The 25,417-nt window shown below is 51.0% G+C and overlaps 2 protein-coding genes and 1 pseudogene across 2 annotated transcripts in view; 2 read left to right on the top strand and 1 right to left on the bottom strand.

The window, feature by feature from the left end:
- Nucleotides 1–25,417, top strand: part of LOC132334709 (zinc finger protein 850-like) — an 800,740-nt pseudogene that overhangs the window by 88,974 nt on the left and 686,349 nt on the right.
- LOC132334515 (zinc finger protein 883-like) overlaps nucleotides 1–25,417 on the bottom strand; it is a 90,785-nt gene that overhangs the window by 14,288 nt on the left and 51,080 nt on the right. The window lies entirely within an intron of this gene.
- On the top strand, nucleotides 21,172–23,588 carry LOC132334826 (lanosterol synthase-like). Its single transcript, XM_059861008.1, has 4 exons — nucleotides 21,172–21,670; nucleotides 21,959–22,129; nucleotides 22,430–22,508; nucleotides 22,595–23,588. Exons 1-4 carry the CDS (start codon nucleotides 21,648–21,650, stop codon nucleotides 22,718–22,720), a joined length of 399 nt encoding a protein of 132 aa, XP_059716991.1. The 5' UTR covers nucleotides 21,172–21,647; the 3' UTR covers nucleotides 22,721–23,588.

The following is a 25,417-nucleotide window of genomic DNA, read 5'->3' as shown; positions in this document are numbered from 1 at the left end:
GATGTGTCCCAAGGAGGCCGAGCCAGCTTCTGTGGAAGGCCCTGTGCCCTGCCCAGCAGAGCCCTTGGCGTTGCTTCTGCTGCCCTGAGCCCACAGAGCAAGGCAGCGTTTGCTGATGGTTTGAACCGCCCCTAAAGACCCTGTCGGGCTGTCTTAGACATCTGGGGTGAGAGATTCCTTCAACCTGGGCCACTTTGGGTGGGCTGGGGGCGGCCCCAGGGCAAGGGGCAGTGTGTGCAGGGGCCCTTTGTGACACGGAGCAGCGTGGGCACTGTGGCATAGAACGGGTGTCCAAGGGCCCTTTGTGACACGTGGTGACATAGGAGCTGGCAGTGACAAGAGCACACCACAGTGCTCAGAGCACACAACGGAACAGGACAGGACAGAGCGGTGCCGTGAGGAGCCCCCACACAGCGCGCTCGTTCCTGTCCAAACCGGAGCCTTTCCGAGGCGTTATTGCTGCAGCTGAGCTCGAGGCCTGACCACAGGACTTGCCGACCCGTGGTCTCCCTGCGGCTTCTCTTCTGCAGGTGCCCTTGAGGGCAGAGCGTGGGATTTGGTGCCCCGGAGGCATCTCCCATCCCTGCTGCCAGTGCCCTCGAGGCCAGACCACAATCCTTGACAGGAGTCTCCTGTCCTTGTGGCAGGAGCCCTTGGGACCGAGTGCAGGACTTGCAGTTCTTTAGCCTTCCTGTGGCTTCTTTCTTGAAGGTGCCTTCCAGGCACGACTGCAGGACTTGCTGACTCTGAGCTTTTCCGAGGCATCTCTCCTGCAAATACCAACAAATCCAGTCAGAGACATGGAGAAGAGACCCCCGAGAGTGCCCAAGCTAGCCTGGGTAGAGGAGGAGGAGGAGGAGGAAGAAGGCCCTGGAGCTGCCCCAGCACAGGAGACTGAAGAGGTGGTGCCGTTCCAGCCACTGCAGGAGGGTGAGTGGCAGAGCTGAGCTGCAGGACTGGTGCCTGCAGCTGGCTTGACCCGATGCCATGCCATGCCATGCCATACCATGCCATGCCATCCCCTGGGGACATGCCTACGGACAGGACAGAAGAGGGGCCAGGCAAACACCCCACAGTGGCCGTGCTCCATCCTCCTGGGACTTCCTAGGGCTCTCCCTGCCTGGGGAGAGCAGGACTGGGCTGTGTTCTTCGGCCTCTCCCGCAGCCCCTCAGCTCTGTCTGCGCTCACTCTTTGCCAGATGCAGCCGTGGAGCGCACGGGAGAGCAGGAATCCAGCCGTGGCCGCTTCCGCAGCACAGCTCAGGTACCTGCAGCCATCCCCACCTGTGCTGGGCCTGCTTTCCCTGCTCAGCCGAGCACCGTGTGTGAAGCATTCCATGAAACATCCCTGCCTTCCTGCCCTTCTCCTACAGTTCATCTGCCAATTCATGAAGAGAATGAAGGAGGAAGAGACCATCGCCATGGGCACTGGGCTCAGACCATACTCACCCATTTTCCAGACTAAGACCAGTGCTGCCCTGCTGTGTATGCTTGTAGAGGAAGATTTTTACAATCCAACGCAAGTAAGCAGCCTGTGGGCTGGGTTTGATTCTCCCAAAAATTGCTTGGCCTCCCAAGCCATTCATGCTGGTTGCTGTGAGCCTTTGAGGCCACATGGCAGTGTGGTGGCAAGGGAAGCACTTCTCTGGGGACACTGGGGGACATTCCTCCTTCTGGCAGCTTTCCAAGTCTCCCTTGGCCTTCTCCAGGTGCCTGCCATGGTGAGGTACATCCACCAGTGGCTCATGGCCAATGATTCTGACGTGCACAGGCTGGACAAGCCTCTGCTGGATCTCACAGAAGCACAGCCAGATGACGCAGTGGTGACGCTCCTGCGTCTGGCCCCGTCCTGTGACAGGTATGGGGCCCACCTGCCCAGAGGGCTCAGGGCTCCCCAGCCCATCACCCTGTACAGCCTGTCCCAGGTGTCTGACCAACAGAGAGTTCCAGGGCCCTCTGGCTGCTCCCTTTCCCAGCCCTGGCATGTCACCTCCCATGCCTGCTGCCATGCTCCCTCCCTGCCCCTCAGAACTCTGTCCCCAACGGGCTGGGCTGCCTGGGTGCTGCTGGCGAGGGGCAGTGGGCAGAGGCAGAACTGGCAGCCAGCTCAGCTCCCCCTCGGTGCTCTGTCTGAGACTACCTGAGACGGAGCTCTAACCCCACAGAGCTGCCATGGCCATGTGGAAGACCATCATGGGCTCAGCCAGGACTACGGAGCTGGTGCAGCTGACACTCCTGGATGTGCTGGGGAGCTGGCCAGAGCACAGCACGTGCACCTCCGATGGGGACGAAACGGGTGTCTTTGCCCTGGCTGTGAGTTTCTGACACTGGCCTTTGCTCTCCATCCTCCTTCCCCCACTGCATCTCCCTGCCTCAGGCGCTGGCCTCAAACCTGGCCCAGGGGCAGCTTCAGGCCCACCAGGCCCCGTGCTCCCCCCCCTGTGTCTCTCTGGGCCTCTTCCTGCCAAGCTCGGGCCCTGCCACACGGACACCTCAGCACTGAGCACTGTCTCGGGGGTCTTTGTTCTTTGCAGGCAACTGTGGTGATGTGCAAGATCCTCCAGGTGCCCTGTATCCCACGTATATTGAAGGTGTATTTCCCCCGCCTCTTTGTGCATCTGCTCTTCCAAGTGTTCTTCAGCACTCTGGATATGCCAGAGGAGGTCATTAACTTCTGGAAGCAATGCCAGGAAGAGCACGGCCTTGCCACCAGCCCAAACAGGTGCTCCATCCTGTTTCCCTGCCACGTGGCCTGTGAAGGAGCCAGTGCTGCCAGTGTGACCTGGGCTTTGCTCTGCACACAGGTTTGCAGTGCAGACCCTGAAGTCCCTGCTCTGCCTTCTGCGGTGTGAGGATGTGGTGGTGGCAATGGAACGCAGGCGTGGCTGGGACACGCTGCTCTCTGTTGACACCCACCACTTTGCCGTGGCTCTGCTGGGCAGGTGAGACCCCTTCTCCCCACTGCCTCTGACATTTGTGCTCTGTGCCCAGGTGCCCCACACAGTCCCCGTGGTCGTGGGCTACAGGGCCCTGTCACTGAGGAATGGCCAAGCACACTGGGAAAGGCAGGGAGAGGAGGGTGCCCATGAGCAACCAACTCCCACATGGCCCAAGGCTCCTTGCTGGAAGGCTGGTGGGGAAAGATTTCAACTCTGTGAGTCACTCCTGGCAGAGGTTTGCCCACTGGCTCAGGGTCTTGTTTCCTTTTTCCTCTTGTCAGAGAAATTTGCCAATCAGACATACACTTTTGTTCCGAGATTGCATTCTACCTGCTCAGCATGCTCGGCAAAGAAATGCCATACTGGGATTTCCCTGCCCTGGCATTCCTTGTGGAGGTGAGCCTCAAGGCCAGCACTGCCTTGCTGAGCTGCCTCCCAGCTCTCTGCCCTCTCGTAGCCACAGCTGCCAGGACGGTGCCCATGCCCTGCGCTGCTGCCTGGGCCCAGCCCTGTGCGGTTCCGGGCTCCTGCCGGCCGGGTCCCCTGTCACTGCCCTGTGCCTTTCAGGTCCTCGAGTGCCTGGACTTGAGGGAATGCAGTGACAGTGTTCTGGAGATCATGTCAGAGAACCTGCAGAGCGAGCACAGGGCGAGGCGTTACTTGGCCCTCAGAGGCCTCGTAGTGCTGGGCAAGAATCCCTTGATGGTGAGGAGGGGACAGTGGCTGAAGCCGTGCAGGCAGCGTGGGGCTGGGCAACGCAGTCGCTTGGCCTTGCCTGTGCTTTGGGTGCTGGGGCAGCTGCTCCCAGCTCTCCTGCCTCCTGCTTCAGCTGCCCGAGTGCTTTGGGAAAGGCCTTTGGCCTCTGGGCCCAGCAGCAGCAGGGTGGTGTTTCACAAACTTGTGTTCCACGCAGGCTGAAAAAATGGGGAGCCTGACTGAAAGTCTTGTGGAGCTCCTGGAGGAAAATGATAGTGACATGGTCAGGATGACCATTCTTCTACTCAGATATTTGCTCCTGGATAATGGTGCCCAAATACCCACCCCCATCGCTCTGCAGCTGGCTGAGGCGCTCCTGCCACTCTTTGACTGCGTAAGGCTCTGTGCCCACAGCCACTGGCTGCTGCCCGGACACTCGGTGCCCTGTGGAGATGCAGCCCTGTGCTCTGGGGGGTCTGAAGCAGCTGATGCTGAGGTCTTTTGCCCTTGCTTTCATACAGGATGATAGCCAGGTGCAGCTGAGCTCCATGTGTGTCTTTCAAGAGATGCTGGACTTATTAACGCCAGAGGGAAGAAAAGCCCTGAAGTCACACGTGCGCCAGAGCCTGCTCCCACTCTACTTCCACTGCCATGATGAGAATCAGCTTGTAGCTGAGGTGAGGACTTGTGGCTGGCTGTTGTCCCCACGGGAGGGGGCTGGGCTGCCTTCTGCCCTGGCACTTTGCGGGCTGCAGCCTCCTCCAGGCTGTGGCACTGGGATGCTCCTGTGCCCTGGCCTGTGGGGCCATCTCCACATCTCTGCTGCTCCCCAGGCCTCCCGGGAAATGCTGCATTCTTCAGCCAGATTCCTGAAGAGGAGGGATCTCGATCAAGTGCTACAGGCGGATCAGACATGGAGGTTTGGCGAGAGCCTGGTAAGGACTGCCAATTATCCCCGGCCTCAGCCTGGAGAAGGCCCCCGAGGGCGGTGCTGAGAGTGCGGGGCGGGCAGCTGTGCCCCTGCCCGCTGCTGCACGCCGAGGCCGCGCAGGCTCTTCTCCAGGCTCCCGTGAGCCCGAGCCGGGTGCCCGTGGAGCCCCGGCCCGGCGGAGCTGCGGGGCGAGCCGGCACCGCGGCTCCCCGGGCAGCAGCCGGCCCTCTGGCCCCTCCCCTCGGGAGCCCGGCGCCAGCGGCTGCTGGCCGCGCCTCAGGGCTGTGCGGGCAGGGGAGGCCGGGGCTGGGCGCAGGCAGCGCCCGGCCGAGGGGCTGAGCCCGCGCCAACCCTTCCTTCCCTCCCGCCGCTCTGTCCAGCTGGCAGAGGACAGGAGCGGAGCGGCCGAGCACCTGCGCCGGGCCCTGCGCTACCTGCAGAGCCCACAGGAGCCCCTGCGAGAGGCGGCCATCAGGTTCATGGGTGAGCCACGAGCCCGGGCTCCCTCCCCGGCCCGCCGCAGCTCGGCCCCAGCCCCGCCTGCTGCCCCGGCAGTGCCGGCCGGGCCCGGCGCCGTGGAGCCCCGGCTGGCCTCGGCGCTGCTGCCGCCCTCTGGCAGCCGTGCCCTTGGGCGGCAGCGTGCGGCCAGGGCCCGGGCTGAGCCCTGCCGGGCCAGCAGGCCGTGTGGCCACAGCGCCGGCAGCGCTGCTGGCAGGGAGCTGTGCCGCTGGGGCTGTGACAGGCTCTGTGTTCACAGGGATGGCTGGGCAGTACCTGAGGGGGAAGAATGAAGAGCTCCAGCTCATCTGCACTGGTGAGTGAGGGCAGCGGGCTGGCAGTGGGGGCTGGTGGGGGCAGCTGCAAGCCCTGCCCCGGCTGCAGAGGGCTCTGCTCCCTGTGCGGACGAGGGGCAGCGTGGGCAGAGCACACAGAGATTTCAGGACCACGTGGGGGATTCGTGGCCAGCAGCTTCGGGCTGGTCCTGTTGTTCCCTGCTCCCTCCTGGCCATGCCTAGAGCCGGCTGGGATGGCCCTGGCAGGGGGCTCTCCTCGGGTGTCTGCCAATCTGGGATCTGACCATGGCTCTGTTGCTCTCTCTTTCAGCCCTTGAACACCTGACAGAGGACATCAGCAGTGCCGTGTCAGACATGGCACTTCAAACATTGTATGTCCTCTGGGCACTGCAGAGTGAGCGATATACCCTTCCAGAGGCTGCAAGATCAATTCCGCAGGGCATGGAGGACACGGCCTCGTCTGTCGGGGCTCGACTGGCTGCGCTGCTGGAGCTCTGCAGAGAGCTGATCCCAGAGGCTCTGTCTGCTGGGGCCACCTGAGCCAGCGGGAATTCTCTATTTCTTTAGGATTGTTCTTCTTTTTGTTTTTTTTCTTTAGTCTATGAATATAGAATGTGTTATAATACACAGACTCCCAGGAGTTTTCTTTTGCTGCCCAGGGTCTGCAGGTCATAGGGGAAGAGGGGGAAAAGGGTGCCTGGGCTCAGCCAGCTGCCCAGACGTGCAGTGTAGCAGGGAAAATGGTCAGAAGGCCCTTGGCCTTTGGTGGTTCTTCTGAAGCCTTTGTGCTGCCGACAGAGCGGCTGGGCAGGGGCCGGAGCTGCGGGGATCCTAGGATCCTACGAGTGTTCCGAGTGTGGGCTCTTGTCACCTTTCCTGACACGTCTGCTGCAGCTCATGGAGGGTGAAGCCCTGGAGGCTCCTTAGGGGTGGTTATGGACGATTGCAGGCAGCGCCTCAATGCCCTGGATCAGCGGTGCCCCCTCCTGGGAACCCCCACGTTTTCCAAATAGGCATCATCTCCTTCAGGATGCTTCCTTAAGAATCTGAGCTGTACATTGATGACAGAGGTTACAATCTAAACCATTCCCATCAGTCAGTAATATAATTCAGGTGTTAAGATGTTGGAATGTTGGAGGACAGAAGACAGATGATGGACTTTGGACCTGGTTAACAGAAGAGATTTGATACCAGGATGCCTTGGCAAAAGCAAACGGAACTTTGAAAATTAGACCTAGATTTCAAGAAGATTAAATCAGACAGGTATGCAGGAAAAAGAAAATCCCATTAAACTCTGCAAGCGAGGGATGTTGTTTTATGCATAAGTTTGTGTAGGTGATTGTAACCTAATCATTGCAGTACACATCACTAGTCTCCCTAAAATAGTATATAAGTGCTTGTATCCCACAATAAAATCAGATTCTGATCCCCGAGTCAGTCTCCCCATCTCTCTCCATCGCCGACACTTCCCTAATAAAGAACTGTTATTCCTGCCCCCATGTTGTTACCTGAGAGCCCCCTTTAATTTCAAATTTTTAGCAATTGAGAAGGAAGGGGTTTACATTTTTCCATTTCAAGAAAGGCTCCTGCCTTCCTTAGCAAACACCTGTCTTTCCAAACCAAGACACAGGAGCCACCTGTATTATACATGCAAATACTTCACAAGAAAAACCAAGAGCCTCAAAAAGGCAAAACAGCTTGGTAATTTGTAGAAAGTAACTCTGATAAAAAAAAAGTGTGAATAGATTGGTCTAAAGATGACATTCACAATTTTCCTGGTGACATTGTGCACTGTACTGTAGCAGGGGACAGCCACTGGACATAGCCAGCAGGATAACTGGATATGCTTTTCAAACTTATTCTTAGTATTCATTGAATTATTCATTGAATTCTCATCCTTCTGTACACTTCAGCTTTGCTGTAAACTTCAGAGACATTTTTTCACAAGCTTCTAACAAGTTACTCTGGATCCATAATTCCTGAGACCAAATGGAGTCCAAATGCCAAGTGGGATTACTCTTTTCAAAGCCTGGAGTCACACAGAATGAAGCAGCACTTAAATCATCCTGTGCATCCCATACACATAACAGTCCAGTCACTGACCATCTGCAATATTTTTTTTTACTTTTGCTACAAATTACCTTCAAGAATAAGCTACAAATAATATCTTGATCTGGTTTAAATTCAGGGATTGCACTGCAATTGCCCTAAAAACTTCTAAGGGTACCTAGTGCTGTTGCAGTAATACAAGAGTACTGTAAGTGTGTATTACTAGTTGTTATTCATATTAGGTAAAAATGGCTCAGCTCAGCTTTGCAAAGTAAGAAACAAATCATGGAGAGTTGAAATGATGGAGTTGGGACAGTGTAGCCAGTCTGCTTTTTGTGAGAGATGCTCTTAAGCAGTGGCAGTAGTCATGTACTCATCTCCTGTAACTTTGCTCCTTGTGATCTACTGTCCACCTCTGCAACTTTTTCTGCTCTTTTTTTTTTTCTTTATTTTTTTCAGCTGAGTACCAAAAGGAAACACAGAACTGCAATGTTGCTACCAAAATAATAGATTTTTTTTTTCAAAATAAAAAATACTCACAGCTTTCAGAAAACACCACAGAAGTGTTGGAAAGTATAAACAATACAATGTATTGAACAGTATTTTTACATTATACTAAATCAGCCAAACAAATGGATAGTAGGGCTTGAGGAACAAGGATGTAATTGAAGTTTTGTTAAAAGGGCTTCTTTTGTTCTGTGTATGGTAACTGTCATCACCCTGATGTCAATACTTCACAATCTATTCAAATTTTCCTAAATTGTATTATCTTGAGATCAGCTATGATTTTTTAGATTTCTCTTGTACCCATCACTGAATTATCTGAGCACAATCTCCAAACAAGACAAATGGTAAAGTAGCAAAGGGCTGCAATAACTGAGCAGCCAACAGGATTAGCCACACTGGCACCTATTGGCTCTGCCAAATCCTCTGTGAGTGCTTTCGTTTCGCTTCCTCTTTGGTTTAAAATGCAACACATTTTCATTACTTCTGATGGCTCACCTCTGAAAGAAAAAGGCAGTAGCTGGTTTTGGCAGGGTAAGTTGCATTTGCAAATTGGCTCACCTCCTTGGCAGCAGAACTGCATTTTTTCTTATCAAAGCTGCTCCTCAGCTTGAGTGGGGAGAAGGCGCAAAAGGATGAGAGAGGCTGGTGGAGCTCTGATGGTCTGAGGATGCAATGGTGCAAAGAGCTGGAAGGTGAAATACCTTTTCTTGAGTTCAGGGTCATTAGGGAAAGGGAGTGTTTGCCTGAAAGCTCAGTTCTGTCAGCCATACTCACCTAGTAAAAGGCTTTTTTCCTGCACTTGTGTGTGTGGGCAATGCCAAGGGATGGCAGCTCTTTCTGTTGTGGGGGCATTGCAGCCTCCAACTGCAGAGTATGCAAACAGAGCTGCATTGAAATGTGTTTTCCAGGGCTCAGTTTTGGGGCTGGTCCTGGTTAACTTCTTTATTGCCTGGTAAACTTTTTTATTGATGATCTGGAGATGGAGATTGAGAGCACCCTCAGTAAATTTGCAGATGCCCAGTTGGGTGGGAGTGTGGATCTGCTGGAGGACGGGAAGGCTCTGCAGTGAGACTTGGACAGACTGGATCAATGGGCCAAGGACAAGGCCATTGAGGTTCCACAAGGCCAAGTTCCACATCCTGCAGGTCACCAGCCGCCTCAGTGTGAGCCAGAGTGTGCCCAAGGGGGCAAGAGGCCAATGGCACCTGGCCTGGATCAGCAGCAGTGTGGGCAGCGGGACCAGGGCAGTGCCTGCCCCTCTGTGCTGGGCACTGCTGAGGCCACAGCTCGAGGGCTGTGTCAGCTCTGGGCCCCTTGGGAAAAAGGACATTGAGGGGCTGAGTGTGTCCAGAGAAGGGCAGCAAGGCTCACAAAGGCTCTAGAAAACATGTCCCATGAGGAGTAGCTGAGGGAGCTGGGTTTGTTCAGTCTGGAGAAGAGGCTCAGGAGGGACCTCAGCGCTCTCTCCAACTCCCTGACAGGAGCGTGCACTGAGGGGGGGCTGCTCTCTTCTGCTGGGACTGCACTGAGAGCCAGAAGAAGTGGCCTCACGTTGAGAGGAAATTCAGGTTAGACTTTAGAAAAAAAATTCCACTGCTCAGGTGTTCAGGCCTGGGAATAGGTTGGCCAGAGGGGTGGTGCAGTTGCCATCCCTGGAGGTGTTAAAGAGACCTCTGGATCTGACACTGGCAAATGGTTTAGTGGTCTGTGTTTGAAGTGTCAGAGCTGGGCTGACGTTGAACTGATGCTCTTCAAGATCTCTTTCACCTCTGACGGTTCTACAATTCCAAGCGCTTCCCGCCTGGCTGAGGGGAAGGCTCAGGGCTGTCCCGAGTCCGAGGGCGGCCGTGCCCTGACGCGCTGGGGCGGCGTCTCCTGAGGGGCCGGGCCGGGCTCTGCCCTCAGCTCCGCGAGATCCCAGATCAGCCCGGCGGGGCCTCCGCTGTCCTTCAGCCCGCAGATCCCACCCCTCAGCCCGCAGATCCCACCCCTCAGGCCGCAGATCCCACCCCTCAGCCCGCAGTTCCCACCCCTCAGGCCGCAGATCCCACCCCTCAGCCCGCAGTTCCCACCCCTCAGCCGGACAGCGCTCGGCAGGGGGCACCCGCCTCGCCTCGGGGTCTGCCCGTAGCCACCCGCGCCACTGGATCACAGGTACCCGAGCCGTGCCCCATTTCCCCCCTCGGCACTCCCCAGCCTTCCCACAGAAGGCTGCTGTTTCATCTTTAGACTGTTGCCTTCCAACCCCCACCCCCCCACCCCGCTCTTATTTTAAATATGTATATGTTCTTTCCCTTTTATATTTGGGCTGATCTGGGTGCTTGCTAAGGCTTCAGAGGGGAGCTCTGATAAAGAGCTGTAAATCACACACGGCCCATCTGAGGGAGGAGGGTGCGAGGGAGCTGAAATAGGCCAGGACAGCCCCAAGTCCTGTTCCACAGCGCAGCGTCCTCATGGCCTCAGCTGCTGCTGTGGGGTTTGGTTTCCACAGGACGCCAACAACCCGCACTTCTCCCCTCTGGCCTTTGCTCCCTGGGTTTTGAAGGATAAGTCCTGCCCAGGCTGGCTGGTCTACTGACCGTGCCAGCCATGTGCTCTGGTGCTGCTGAGCACACACGTTGACAGATCTGCACTTCTCCAGGAGTGGTTTCTGAGATTTAAAGCAATGTTACTGGGTTGTTTTCCATAACTGATGGAGAAGAATTTTAGATGCAACATTTGCCAGCTGTTTGTTGAAGCAAATCTAGTTGTTTGTCTTTCCACCTTGCTCTGTGATGCAACAACCGAGGTGAGCTATTTGAATCTAATTAATGTAGGCTGGTTTATAAATACTATTTTGCGTACCTCCTGTAGGTTGCAAAAGTCAAAAAGATGCAGGTAAAGGTCAAGATGTGTCCTTGTATACATCCAGTTTTAAACCCCTTGTGCTTCTTATCTTGCATAATTGTATAAACATGTATTAAATGAAACTCTTCTGAAAAGCAATTAGCTCCAGAGCGAACTCATTTTTACAGGCTTCCTTTTGTTTGGGTGGGTTGTGTTTTTTCTTAGGCTGGCAGGGTGATGGCAGTAGGACAAAAAGAGGTGAGGAAGGCTGGCAAGCTTTTCCTTGTTGTGGCAGGGTTGGATTTGCAGGAAAATGAAATGCATGTCTGTTATCACTTCTGAAAGGCTGCAGGGAGATGACCTCTCTCAATTCTCCTCTCTAAGGGAAGCAGCAAAGGAACGGGGCAATCAGTAACTCCCAAGAGAAAGCAGGGCTGGCTGCTTTCAATGGATGGATGCACAGTGATGACAAGGATTCTGCTTTGAGCCTTTGCTCCACTTGGAGAAGGAAAATGAATCCATTCTTAAGCTGCATTTGCCACTGATTTAAAATTTCTACCTGGAGCCAAGTAATTTTTGGAGAAATTGTAGGAGGTTACTGTGATGCTTGCATCAGCCTTCCCTGTTTGGGACTTGGGGCATGTTTGAGGGAGCATCTTTGTGCCTCCAAAGCTGAATGTCACTCTGCTGCTCTGCTCTCAGAGGCTGCCCCGTGGGGTTTGTGAAGAAGCAATGCTGTGGGGTTTGGTGGGTTGCATGATTCATGTAATGTGGCAATGTCTTTGGGGAATTTCAGTGGGTTCTCCCTGTAAGGAACGTGTCTCTGTGCTCACTGCCCTTGGTTTGATCAGTGCTGCCAGAACAATGCTGATGGTTTGGTGGCTCCTTGAGCAGCAGGAAGCCGAGTGTTTTAGAGTGTTCACCCCCTAAGTAACATGACTTGGTCTTGGTGCCAGTTGTTGGCCAATGGCAAAGGTGGCCACTCTTGTAAGGAAAGTTGGATCAGCTTTGTTGTGATCAGTGACACAGAGCAGGGGATGTTCTTTACTGACAGTGCCCCTCAGGGGTAACATGGAACAACCTGATTTCTGCAGAATGTCCACTCTCAAAAGATGATCACCTGGTAGTTACAAATGCAGGGCTGTCATAAAAGACTGTATTTCCAAAGGAAAACTCTGCCATGTAAGAACGCATTCAACCGTGTGTGTGTGAGATGACAAAGTAAAAGCAGAAAACTGGGAAATTGCATTTTAGAAAAATGATGTCATTTCTACTGCATATATTATAAACACTGCTAATCTGAACAGAACTGGAAAAACTTTTTCCTTGCTGTTGTAGAACAAGAACAGATATAAAACAAAAATGAACACTCAAAAGGTGCAGATAAATCAGTGTGGTAAAATTATCTAATATAATTTGTCATTATAATCTGCATAAATTTTACAATGTTTTAGTAGACCACTGAGATAGGCCTGTTGTGGGGCAGTGAGCAGTTGGGAGAACATGCTTTTTCCTAATTTCCACATTTTGGATACTGTATTGGATATGCAAAGGGTAAATCCAATGCCAAACCTACACACATAGTAAAACACACCACCACAAAGCCACTTGTTTTTTTTTTAATTTGCTAATATTTATCCACATTTTTATTGTATTTTAACTTCTTTAAGAACCCTCAAACCTTCTAAGGGTTTACTGTTAACAATACCTTCTGTCACTGTTAGAAATAATTATCAACTAAGTCTTTTAATGATACCCCAAAGACTAAGAAGCAGATTTTCCAAGTCTGTTTTCCCACCCAGGGTTGTGTGTAGGTGCCCAGAGTATATTTTGTGTTCTGTCTCCACCCACCTGACTGAGGGCTCTGCTGCTGTGCTGCATGGTTTATGTCTCCTGTATCTCAGTACCACGGAGCAGCCTTGTGCTCTTGGACTCTTTCCTTACTACTCCACAGATTTTCAACTGCACTCTTAATTTTATTTGCACTCTGAATACTTTAATGGCTGTGTATTTTTTACACTTAATGCACCTTGCAATTGTGAATTTAATATTTAGTGGTTTACATCAGACTTACTAAGAGTTACTAGTAACGAAAGGCCAGAAATATTAAAAGGAAGCTGTTACTCTGCAAAGGAACTCATGCTCAAATAACAAAGGATGGACAGAAATATTTCTAGGTTTGTTGTTGGTGGCTGAATAGAAGTGATGTAGCTCCATTTTGGCTCACTTCCTCCCCTTTTTTAAAATACACCTACATACTGCATTTTCACAGGTTTATTCTAATACTGACTAGATTAATAGAGAGAAAAGATAACAACTTTAATGAAGCTTTTTGTGTTTGCTCCTAGATATGAAAACAGATCTGAACTTACTGCTGGAATGCCTTAAATCTCAGTTGGACTGCCCTCTGTCTCAGCAGGAGGCTGTGGTCACTGTCTATTCCATTTGCCAACAAAACAGCAAGAAAGGCTTTTCCTTAGAAACAATGCAGGCATTTATGTTCACCATATATGCCAAGGAACTGGTGGGCACTGTAAAAATGTCTAAGAGACATAAGGCTTGAGATGTTGGAAAATCTTAGAAGCCTTTCATTTTGCAGAGAAACAGAAGTAAAAGTTTCTGTTCTTTTTTCCTCTTGTAGGTGAAGCAAGCGAATACTTTGGAGGAATTGGTGGTTTGATGTTTAGAAATGACCTTGCCAAGTCGAGTGCTCATTGCATTGTAAAGGAAGCAGCTTTATTTACATTGGGGATTATTCTAGAGAGTAATGGCAATAAAAATAACACTGTTTGTATTTCTGAGTGTGCTATGGCCCCCTGTCATTACTTGTGCTCCTGCTTTGTCTCCATTTTCTTTTGGTCTCACAAAATGGGACTACAAGATTGTCAGTTGGAGAAAGGGCAGGGAAGGTGCCCCAGTTGCCCTGTCCATCCCCAGATTTGATCTGTGCCTTGCTGACTTGTGCACACAGGGTGTCTTTAAGTTACCAGACAGCTGCACTCCCCCTCTCCCTCAGCAGCAAGTGTTCAGTGACTCCTGGATTGTTCCAGAGCTTGCCAGGGTCCTGCTTGGTGTAGAACTCACTGCAGGGGGAAGCCCTCAGGCACTTCATAGTCCTGCCCTGTCTCTACTCCCCACATACTGGCCACAACTGAAACTTAATAATTTAGGATGATGAGTAGCTTACTTGAGGTTTTCACTTTTTGTTTTCAGTGTCTTGTCAACAGACTTTGTGTACTTCTGCATTGCTTGAAGAACTCATTTTATTTTGAATTTAAAAGGATTCTGATGTGAACTTGAAAAGAATGTCTGTTTCTGTCATCTTAGTACTGGTGTCAAATAATGGTAAGTTGGTTTTTTTTTCTGTGTTATGATAACTCTCCTTTTCTATTTGCCAATCTGCAGTCCAAACTTTGGAACATGCAATAAGCAATGTTTTGGTGAAGTGCATTTATAAAGATGAATGTTTGCATGTAACCGAACCTGAATTGTCGAAGTAGGTCATTGCTCACTGGGATTTCCTTAAACAGCAGAACGTGGTTTAGTTCTAAGAAGAGAGTTTGCAAATGCAAACCCATAGTTTCTGAGAGTGTCTAGAAAGAGAGAGACATAGAAAGGTTATTTACCAATATGTTGATATGATTTTACATTTCCTTGTGGGGAGGATATGTGCTCAGGAAAGGGAATGTATGTATCTTGCTGTTAAGATTTTGTCTGCAGTTGCATTTGTCTCTGGAGTCTTGTGTGTGTTCTCTTTTAGAAAATGGGCAAACCCATGTCAGAGACACAGGCTGCATCAGCCTGCTGCTGCAGTTGTTCAGGTGAACAGGGTTGCAATTCAAACAGACAAATAGTAGGCTGGTTAGCAGCTATGTTTCCTTGACTGTCTGGGACTTGTTTGCATTTCCTTAACAGAACAACTCTCTCCACATCTGAGAAGAATCTGTCAGCTGAAAACACTGATCTCTGCTATCAGCTCTGGTCCTCAGTGTGCAGCACTCTCTGTGCCTGTGTCAACAACCCCCAGCACGGGACGTGTTGCTCTGAAAATTGTGGAAGAAGTCCAAAGATATTCTCCAAATCGGTAACACTTTGGTTTCATTTTTACTGTTCAGCTGAAGTTGATTTCATTGCGTTTTGATTTGGGGTAATTTGTTTTTACTTTTCTAGAAGATAATCAGAACATTTGCTGTGGGGTTTTTCCCTATGCCAAAGGGTGGCTAGAGAGTTGCACAGAGCCTGAGATAGTTCGTCCCATCTGTTCATTTCTTGGTCTCACAGTTGCAAACAACTGGAAGTGCAGCTCAAGCTTTACACAGCTTTGCATTTGATAAAAGGAAGTTTAATTCAAGAGCTAAATGGGTTTTTCTTTCTTGTCAATCTCTACAAAGTCATTTGCTGCTCTTCCCACTTTGACCACTGTATTCCACCATCTTTACTTACACTGTGCTGTGCTCAAGTCCACAAATAGCCAAAGTCTGCTTACATTTGATAGGGTCAGTAAAACTGCTGGGAGCTGTTCTGATTAAAAGTGTGTCTAAATTAAAGTCCTTGTGACATGGCTGAAAACAATGACTTAGGTAGAACTCAGGCATGATGTTTGCCATTGGTGTGCACATATCAGGGTCATGTTTTCCTGGAACTATTTTATCTGCGGTTACTGCATTTCTTGAGATTAATGTATCTCCAGCTTCTGTTATATAAGAAATGTAATGACTGACACATGCACAGAAAAACTCTGATGGACTTAACTTGGTGAAATGGTAAAAGAATTTGCAGACTCTGTTGCTTAAATCACATTTTTTTCTTTTTTCCACTGAGCAGATGTGCAGAAATCTTTTGTTTCTATTGGAGGATTGGATACATTAGCCAGAGTTCTCTTTGAGCTTATGCCTGATTCCTGTTTGTGTCACTCCAGCATGAAACTTGCAGTGGTAGTAACAAAGATTCTGGCTGCCTGTATTGCTACTAACTGTGAGTGGAAAGACATTTTTGATCTATGGCAACTTTAAAATGCTATTTTTAAAGTTTTGTGCTGCTGGAAAAGTTGCAGAAATGAATGCTTAAAGGCAGTTAAGTTCTACACATCCCAGTGGATGTTGCAATGCTTTTTAAAACTCAGAGGTGTAAGTGGGGAGTGATTCAGCTCATCTGAGGTGGATTACTGTCCCATCATTGCTCAAATAAATGCAGTGAAATTTAAACCCAACTGAAAATTAAAACTGAGATGCTCCTGCCCATGCTGGGTAAGTAAAGCTGAGCTCTGGGCCTGGATTTGACCAGTCAGTTTGGATCCTGGAGTTATGCCTATGGCTGAATAATAAATTGTGTAGCTTTAGGAAGCTTTAGTCATTTAGAGGTGGAGCTGAACAGACGTGGTGTTTGTGCACAGCACACTCTGCTCTGGTTTGCTGGCCGGGTACTGCTCTCCTGATGAGGTTTTGTGTTTTCCACAGAAGGTTTGCAGAAACCTGTGATCCTGACGAGCCTGTGCTGTGGCCATGGTTGCTGTATCTCACACTTCTGCCATAAGAGCTTCAAATGGAAATTCCCAGAAGTTGAAAAGCATCAGCCTGCACTAGTTGTGAGGGTAGTTTCAGCTCAGTTGGGTGTGACAGGACTGGGCCTCAGTGTGGATGCTCTAGCAGTGGTGTTGCCAGTGCCAGGAAGGGCTTGCCCCCTGCTCTTTTTATGGCAGATACTCTGCGTGTCAAAGCTTATTCAACTCTCTCTGGCTTCATGCTGGAGCTGATCAAGGACATGGAGAAATTCAGCAGGGATCTGCAGAAGTTGCACAGTGCAAAGCCCTCCTCATTCATCAGGTTTTCTGCCTCCTCTCCGTGGAGCACAGGCTGGGAAGATGGGCAGGGCTGGATTTGGGAGCAGCACAGGAGGGGTGGGGTAATCTGAGCTGTTCAAGGTGGAGCAGGGCAGGGCTGAGCAGGCCCAAGGCTTTGAGGGCTCTGTACAGTTCCCTCCAAACCCAGCATTTGATCCTTGGATAATTCCTGTACATTCACAATCGACTTTCTTTTCCTTTCAATCATTTTAACCAACAGCTGCCATGAGTGTTGTCTTGGCAAAGTATCCCACTGTGTCAGAGCTGCTGAAGCTGCTGTCCAATGAGACACTGAGCACAGGAGAAAAAAATCAGTATTATTCTAACAATTGGACACTGTACTGAAGTTTGTGGTAAGATTTGCTTTTTCTTTTTCCTGTCTGTCATCTTCTCCTAAATTCTCATCCACTGACTCCTCCTGTGGTGTCACTTCATCAAGACTGGAACACGAGAGAGTGTTCAGTTAAATAATACAATGTCAGTATTTGGACAAAAAGTTTTCTAGAATGTTCCATCTTTAAATTTTAAAGCTTGTTAGCAGGAAGTGTCTTTAGTAGCTTTGAAAAGTAGACTAAATATGCAAGAATGCAGAGCTGGGCTTAGGTGTCACAGGGAATAATTAATCCAGACCTGAAAGCTACTACCATCCAGACCTAGCAAATGGGTTGTCTTGAGCACCCTTTTCATGGTCCTTGGCACATACAGCTTCTCTCCACTGCTTACAAGACCAGGAATATTTGTAAGAGCCATGTAAGAGCATTGGTTTCAAGACACAGAAGCAGTTGGTGGCTCTGAAATGGTTTTGTCATGTTCCTCAGGGCTTGCCTAAGCATATCTGGTACAAATACAGCACTTCAGTTGGTATTTTGTGGTAGTGCAAGCGAAGAGAAAGGGAAATTCATTTGTACTTCTGGTTTTTCTCATGTATGTTCAGAGAAACAAGAAAAAGGCCTTTTGTTCAAAAAGGTCGATTTTTATCCTCTGAGTGCCAATAACATGTTCAATAATTAGCTCAAGAGGTCATAAATTTATTTGAACAGACATTTTTTCATGAAGGATTAGTGAAACAAGACTTAATGGAAAATGTCTTTTGAGTAGAAAAATTGTTAAAGCTGCTGGGCTGTGCTGGAGTGTAGCTGCCATTGCTAACAGGGGGAAGGCTGGGGACACAAAGGCACAACATTGCCATTTGCCATTCTCCTGCTGAGAGAGCCTCCTCTAGCTTTGGTGTGGTCACCATCAAATGCTTGGGGTCACAGGATTCCCTCCAGAGTGGAAGTGTTGGCCTTTGAAGGCCAAGGATCTGCAGGAATTACTTCAGATTTAACAAAACAAATTGCATTCCTGCTTCGGGCTGGAAGAATGTGTTGGACCCTGATGGGGTGTTAGATTTTGCAGGCTGCCAGATGTGCAGGGGACTGGCCCTGGGCAGAGGGGAATGGATGTGCTTTATCTGGATCAGTGCCTACTTAGAGGTGTGTTTAAAGCTGCTTTTCTGGCAGGACTGTCTCAGTAGAAAGCACAGTCCAAAGGGGCAGGTGACCGAGGTGGGCTGTTGAGCAGGAAATTGGCAGCAGGAGACATGGAACAAAGTGTTTAAGGATTGTCCTGGAGAGGGGCATTGGGAACACCTCAGGGAAGGGCCCACCTAAGGGCCAGTGTGCTGCAGCCACTCCCTGGAGCAGAATGTGTCTGCTGTGAAGTCCCACAGGTGACCTGCTGGTGTCCCTGCAGCGACAGCAGTGTGGCTGGAGCAGGCAGACAAAGCAGGGGAGAGTTTTCTCAAAGCAATGTCTCTGCTCCTGAAGCATTTGCTGTTGTTGTGTCATTCCAGACGTGCCTCTACAGTGGCATTAAATAAGATAGCAGTAATGACAAGAAAGCACCCATTTAAAACTCCTGGGAAAAGGAGATACCAACTCTACTTTTACCCAAGTTGCTGAGAAAATAACTGAACCTTATCCTCATTCATCATTCACCTCCCTTGTGTTTTGATTTTCACCTCATCTGTCTTTTTATTTTTGCCTTTCCCTCTGTTTGAAACACACTGACTTTTAATTACAATGAAAGGGGACAAAATCATCAAAGCAAAAGAAAACTATTTATTAGTGAGGATTCAGCTGAGCCGGGTGTGTCTCCCTCCCCGAGAGCCACGCACACTCACACCCTCCGAGAAAATGGCAATCTTTCTGTGCCCTTTACACCCGGCTGGGACGGTCCCTGTCCCCTTTCCCATTGGATGGGTACTCAGGAGCTTCCATTCCCTACTGACCACCAACTTTTCTCTCCCCTCCCCTCTTGTCCTACTTTCTTTTGGTCAGGTCTTCAACCCCGTCCCTCTCACTGCAACACTCAACACCCAACCTGAACAAATCCAAACCACAAACAACACATAGAACCAACAAATTCCATTCTTTTCTTTAATAACCTTTTGGCTTCAGCCAAATATCACCTCATCTCTCACACCTCCTCTGGTCCTGTGCTCTTCTTACTGATAGGTCTAAGTTCTAGAGCAAAAAAGATATTTGCAGTTGTGTGGGCCTGGGTTTCCCTGTCTCAGAGTAAAGGACATCCCAGAATTGTTTCCCATGGAGTCTCCTGTAAATCCATGGGTTTTACTTACTCCATGAATGCTCAGTCAATGCCCCAGAGCTCTGTGACCACATGGGCACAGGGCTGTGCTTAAGGGAAGTGCTGCCTGGCATTGTGGAGAAAGAAACCTGGAGAAATAGATGCCAAAAGAGCAGCTTGGCCTGAGCCTGCTCTGTGTGGCCCAGCAGCTCTGGATCACTCAGAGCAGAGGTGGGTGAGCCACTGTTTGCCCAGTGTGGGCTGGGCAGACGTGCTCGCCCAGAGTCTGTACTTCCCTGGGGATCAGTGGAAGATTCTCCTTCATGAACCTTCCTCCCAGCAGCTGAAGCTCTCCCTGCTCTCTCTCGCCTCTCCAGCTGCCGTCAGCTGCCCCGAAACAGAGCTGGTTTGGGGTTTCCCCACCAGAGTTGGTATTTCAGAACTTCGTCGCTCGGGAGGTCTCTGAGATGGAGCTGTCTCTCATTAATAAGGACAAGGTAAGTGCTGGCACCCGGAGCTTTAACACTGTGCTGGAAAAGGAGAGTGCTGTCATTCCCTGAGTGTACAGCAAAGCAAGTTCTCTGCTGCATCACGTGCAGAAGAAAATGTCTCAGCACCTTGTTCTGCAAGATGGTGGAAATCTTCCAGTATTGGGAATTGCCCCCTGATTTTGGCCCTGCATTGATGGTATCTACCCCAAATAGTTTCCTTGTCTTGCAAGCTCTGGATTGATAGGAATGTTGAGGGCTCTAGAGTTTTTACCTGCTCTCATGCTGTGCCTTGAGTCTATCCCACACCCTGTGTCTCCTTGGTTAATCTTGGCTCCTGGTAGGAATCTCTGCCTCTCTCAGCCAGTTTGGCTCCCTTTGTGCAGTTCACAGTCACAGCTCAGGGGCTGAGTCTTCTCTACTTTGTGCTGGAATCACTTCTCATCAATGGCATTGGCACTGCAGGAAACATGTTCTGAAAGAGCCCTGCAATCAGGCTGATGGAGCAGAAGCAGTGAGAGGCCTTTAGGTGCCACTTCAGGCACCCTGCTCAGCTTCCTCCAGCTCAGCTCAGCTTTTCCAAAAGCAACACGGTGCTCTGCTTTCCCTTTGGAGAACCAGAGCGCATCCAAAGCCATGTGCTCCTGGAGGTTTCCACCCTCACTTGATTCAGAGCTGCCTATGTGACCTAATGTCATGTGATGGCCCAGACTGAGCTTGCTTTGTCACGGTGGTTTGGGACCTGGGTTTTCTGCCCGCCCCATAGACCTGTAGGTCTGACTTTAATCTCACAGCTGGCTTGGGGCCAGACTGGAGTAGTACTGCCCATGAGGTTGTACCACCCCCATCTCTGCTTGTCTGGGCAGTTGCTGAGCATGAGGAACTCTGATGGAGGCTTTGCCACTTACAAAACCAAGCAAGGAGGCCACTTACTGGAGCTGCTGAACCCCTCGCAGGTGTTTGGTAAGGGCAGCTCTGGGGGTTGGTTGTCCTGCCCACTGAGAAGGGACAAAGTGGCCTGGGCTCACCATGCCCAGTGGGTGCCTGACAGGGGATCAATGTGCCCTGGGTCTGGGGCAGGCTTGCAGCAGCTGGCCTGGAGGCTTGCCCACACAGGGGCTGTGGCACTGATACCCATTGCCTGCTGGCAGGTGACATCATGATTGACTACACATACGTGGAATGCACATCAGCTGTCATGCAGGCACTGAGACACTTCCAGAGCTAGTTCCCTGAGCACCGAGCCATGGAGATCAGGTGAGGCACTGAGATGAGAGCTGGCCAGGGGAGAAGGCAGGCTCAGTGTCCCAAGCTGCCTGCCATGGCCTCCTGAACAATGTAGCTGCCTGTCGGCATGCTCTTGTCTCTTGTGCCCTCCAATAATGGGACCCATCCAAGCCTCAGAGGGGCTGATGGAGCCCCCAGTGAAGCAAACACTGAGGTTGAGTTGTTTCTGAAATGGATGACTTCTTTCCTGTCCAGGGAGACTCTGCAGAAGGGCCTGGATTTCTGTCGCAAAAGCAGCGAGCGGATGGGTCCTGGGAAGGGTAGGTGGTGTTCCCAGCACCCCGTTTTCTTCTGGCTGCCCCAGTGGGAGAGGGATCATCATGGCAAGCATTCCTGGCTGGCAGGATCTGTGGGAGGGAAAAGAAGGGCTGATCCTCCTCTAGCTGCTGTGCTTTGCTCTCAGTTAACCTCCCTCCAGCCCAGGCAGAACAGGTACAAGACGCAGAGAAGTTTGAGGTGGCTCCAGCTCCTGTGGTCCCAGTTCTGCTGACACCTGAGTTAGCTGGGAGCAGGTGCTGGTGGGACTGGGCATGGTTGGGTCATAGGGGAAGGCAGGCTGTAGCTCTGTGCCTGGCTCTGCTCTGCTGTGAACACAGCTGTGTTGCAGCCTGCCTCTCCCTGTGGCCTTCACCCCTGACAGTGCTGCTCTCCCCTTCTTCTAGGAGCTGGGGGGTTTGTTTCACCTACGGCACCTGGTTTGGTCTGGAGGTGTTTGCCAGCATGCAGCACACATACCATGACGGGTGAGAAGGGAATGTCTGGGTGCCCTAGCCCTGCCTACCTCCTGGGCCAGGGCAGGACTCCGTGGTGGAGCTGGATGGATCCCTGGCTGTGCATGGGCTCTCCTGCCTCAGGGACTGCTCCTCCCAAATCCAGTGCCTGCAGTATGGCCAGGGCATACTTGCTGCCTCACCCTCAAACTCAGGGCAGTCCCAGCCATGGGCACTTCTTCTCTTTGCAGCTGAGAACTGTGAGCATCCAAATACTCTCTGTCCCCAGTCCTGTCTTGATTCTGGCTCCCATCCCTGCAGGACTGTCTGCCAAGAAGTGGCCCAGGCCTGCCAGTTCCTGATCTCCAAGCAGATGGCAGATGGCGGGTGGGGAGAGGATTTCGAGTCCTGTGAGCTGCACACATACGTGCAGAGTGCCGAGTCACAGATCCACAACACCTGTTGGGCCCTGCTGGGGCTCATGGCTGTCAGGTAAGAGTAGCCCCAGTGCTCAGGGAAAAGAGATCAAGCTGGGTTGGGTGGCCCTGGGCCTGGCTGGTGTGACCCAGTGCAAAGCAAAGCTTTTGATCATGACTGCAGGCCTCCAGCCTGGGAAAATGGTGCCGTATTCATATTATTTAGTGTCTTGGGGTTGTGGGGAAAGTCCCAAAGCACTCAGCATGCCTGGGGCAAGCTTGGGGCAGCCTGGAGGTGGTTGAGCTCCCCAGACATGTGGATGAGGGTTTGCAGATGTTTGGATAAAGATGCTTACATTTCCCTTGTGCTTTGTAGGTACCCTGACATCAGTGTGCTGGAAAGGGGCATTAAAGTGTTGATGGATAAGCAGCTTCCCAACGGGGACTGGCCTCAGGTACATCTTTAGTCTTTCCAAGAAGTTCCTGAACATGCAGCAGTCCCCTGTCACTCATACCATTCTGCTCTCTGCTTGTCTCCCAGGAGAACATTGCTGGGGTGTTCAACAAGTCGTGTGCCATCAGTTACACCGTGTACCGCAACATCTTCCCCATCTGGACGCTGGGGCGGTTCTGCCGGCTGCATCCCAACAGCCCCCTGGCTGGGTAGCTGCCAGCCAGAGCCAGAGCCAGCCCCTCGGCTGGGGCAGGGCAGGAGGAGCAGGGAGCCCTGTCTACTTGAACCTGCAGCCCTGGACTTGTCTTGGATCCCGGTGTCTGTGTGGGGCCGTGGCGGTGTGTGTTGCATGGGATATCTCCATGCTGACCTTAGCATGTGGACTGCTGCCTCTGCCAGGGAAGGGTGCTGTGCTGGTGCTGCAGAGCCTCTGCTTGCTGTTGAACCTCTTCTAAACATTCCCTTTCTAAGGTTTTTTCCAGGTATGTTCCCCATCCCCAGATGGGGAGTGAAGTGCCTTTTCAGACCATTTTGAAGATCAGATGAAGCTGCCGAGCTGTGTTGTATTTCACATTTGGACAGACTCTCATCCTGGGTCGCAAGGCTGCCTTTATTGTCACAGTCTGTCTGTCTATACCAAGAGTGTGGGATTTGGGGTCTCCCCTGTGCCCACCACTGGGGCTTGGGGGGCACCGCACAATCCCTGCTGAGCTGACCTCTGTACTGTGGGTGCCAGTGATGGCCTTTGAGTTACTCGCTCAACTCTGGAGCCCATGCTGGGAGGGGAAGGACACCTGTCCTCCCCCAGGTGTGTAAGAAAAGGAGTGCTTTGCTTAATTTTCTTATTGTTCTGTCCCCCAGCTGGTGGCACCTACCTTCCGCAGGTGAAGTCACCACCAGCCCTTGGAGAAGGGGCAGCTGAAGCAGAAAGCTGTGAGGTGGTTGGCATCATGGCACAGCCTGAGCCCAGGGCTCCAGGCTTCCCCCAACTCAGACCGTGGTGCCCTGGGGCATTCACAGGTCATTGTCAGAGCTGGAAGTCAGATGGGATAATAAATTGCTAAGGGTGATGCAAGAGGAACTTCACTGTGTTCTCCTTTCTGTCTGCTAGTGTGTGTCCCAGGCAGAGGGGAGCTGTCACAGCAGCCTCATGTCATGTGGCTTGGCTTGCCTGTCCCCAGACGTGTGAGCACCATATCCACCAAACCATGCTGGGAGCCTGTGCCTCCTCTAAAGCATTTAGCCACAGAAAAATGTAATCAAGGAAGCAGCTCACTAAAGGGGAATGATCACTTCCCTCATCCTGCTGCTTACGCTCATGCAGATAAGCAAGACAGAAAAACTTATTTATTTAAGAAGATTCAACTCAGGCTGTTTCAACTCAGCCCTGTTTGCCTTTTCCAAATTATGGACCTCTTTATACCTGTCTGTGATATTACTCTGCATTTGAATTTCTTCTTGCTGAAACTGAATTATTCAAGTGTCATGTGGTGATGTGTCTTGAGAGGACATGGCTGTGTGGATTTCACCAATTGTTAAAATCTGCTCCAAGCTGCAATTTTGGATTGAGCACATGCAGAAGAGATCAAGTAGATACAGGATATATTCAGTACAATTCTTGTTTGATAGAAACTGCTTCTTCCAGGAGTCCTCTGGCACTCTTCCCAGGGATCTTCTAGAGTGTTTTGATCTCTGATTTCAGAGATCCCAGGTGTCAGTCCTAGACTACTCCCAGGATGTTAGCTGAGGTGATTTTTTTTCCTTTGGAGAAACTCTCAGGTTTGGAATCAATTCAAGATTCATCCCAGGCATCTGGAGTCTTTTGATGTATGGTTTTGGGACCTGACATCTTGGGTGGCAGCCCCAGACTCTTCCAAGAAAACTTTCTGAGATTATTTTTCTGTTTTGGAGGAAATCTGTTTCTGTTTTTCAGGAGTTGCAGCACATGAAAAGAGAGATACAAATGCAGCCTGGTTTATTACATGCAATAAAAAGAGATCCAAGATTTAGCCACAACCATGGTGATCCTAAGCACTGTCTCTTGACATGATGCCACCCACTTTGTCCCACAAGGTCTTCCAGTGTCCTGGTACACTTAGGAGAAAGCAAGTGATCCTCAGGGTCTGTACAGGGATCAGTACTGTGTAATATTTTTATGAATGACATGGATGAAGGGATCGAGTGCACCCTCAGCAAGTTTGCAGATAGCACCAAGCTGAGGGTGCAGTGCCTCACCTGAAGGACTGAATGATGCAGAGGGACCTGGACAAACTGAGGAAGTGGCCCATGGAAGCCTCATGAGGTTCAACAAGGCCAAGTGCTGATGCTGCACCTGGGTGAGGGCAACCCCCAGCATCAGTCCAGCTTGGGGGATGAAGGGATTGAGAGCAGCCCTGCCAAGGAGGAGCTGTGGATACCGGTGGGTGGGAGCTGGACATGCCTTGGCCATGTGCACTCACCCCCAGAAACCAACGATGTGCTGGGCTGATCACACAGCGTGGGCAGAAGGACAGGGAGTTCAGGGTGAGACCTGAACATCTGCAAAGCTGTAGGCACACAGTTTGTGGTGACTGGGAGTGGGGCTGGGCCCAGCCTCATCCCACTGGGAACAGCTGTGAGCAGCACTGACAGCAATGAGCTCTGGAGTGCCCAGGGGCACTGACCAACCACCAAAGGGAGCAGAGGGCAAACAGGTGCAGTGCGTCAACAGGAGGACTATGAAAGGCTGGGCTGAAGGAGAAGAAGGGCAGATGCTTGCAGCCTTCTAAAGAGGTGAGGTGTTACAGTGTGTGGGTTGGAGCTTTCTGATATTGTGTGGTGATTCTCTGTGTATGGTGGCCATCTCAACTGCGACATGTGCTGTGACACAGAGCTGCCTCCAGCCCTGGGGTCTCAGCACAGGAAGGACAT

This window comes from Haemorhous mexicanus, chromosome 16 (assembly GCF_027477595.1).
Source record: "Haemorhous mexicanus isolate bHaeMex1 chromosome 16, bHaeMex1.pri, whole genome shotgun sequence".
In the NCBI taxonomy this organism is placed as follows: domain Eukaryota; kingdom Metazoa; phylum Chordata; class Aves; order Passeriformes; family Fringillidae; genus Haemorhous; species Haemorhous mexicanus.
Note: the sequence above shows the minus strand (reverse complement) of the source record. Positions and strands in the feature narration are given on the sequence as shown.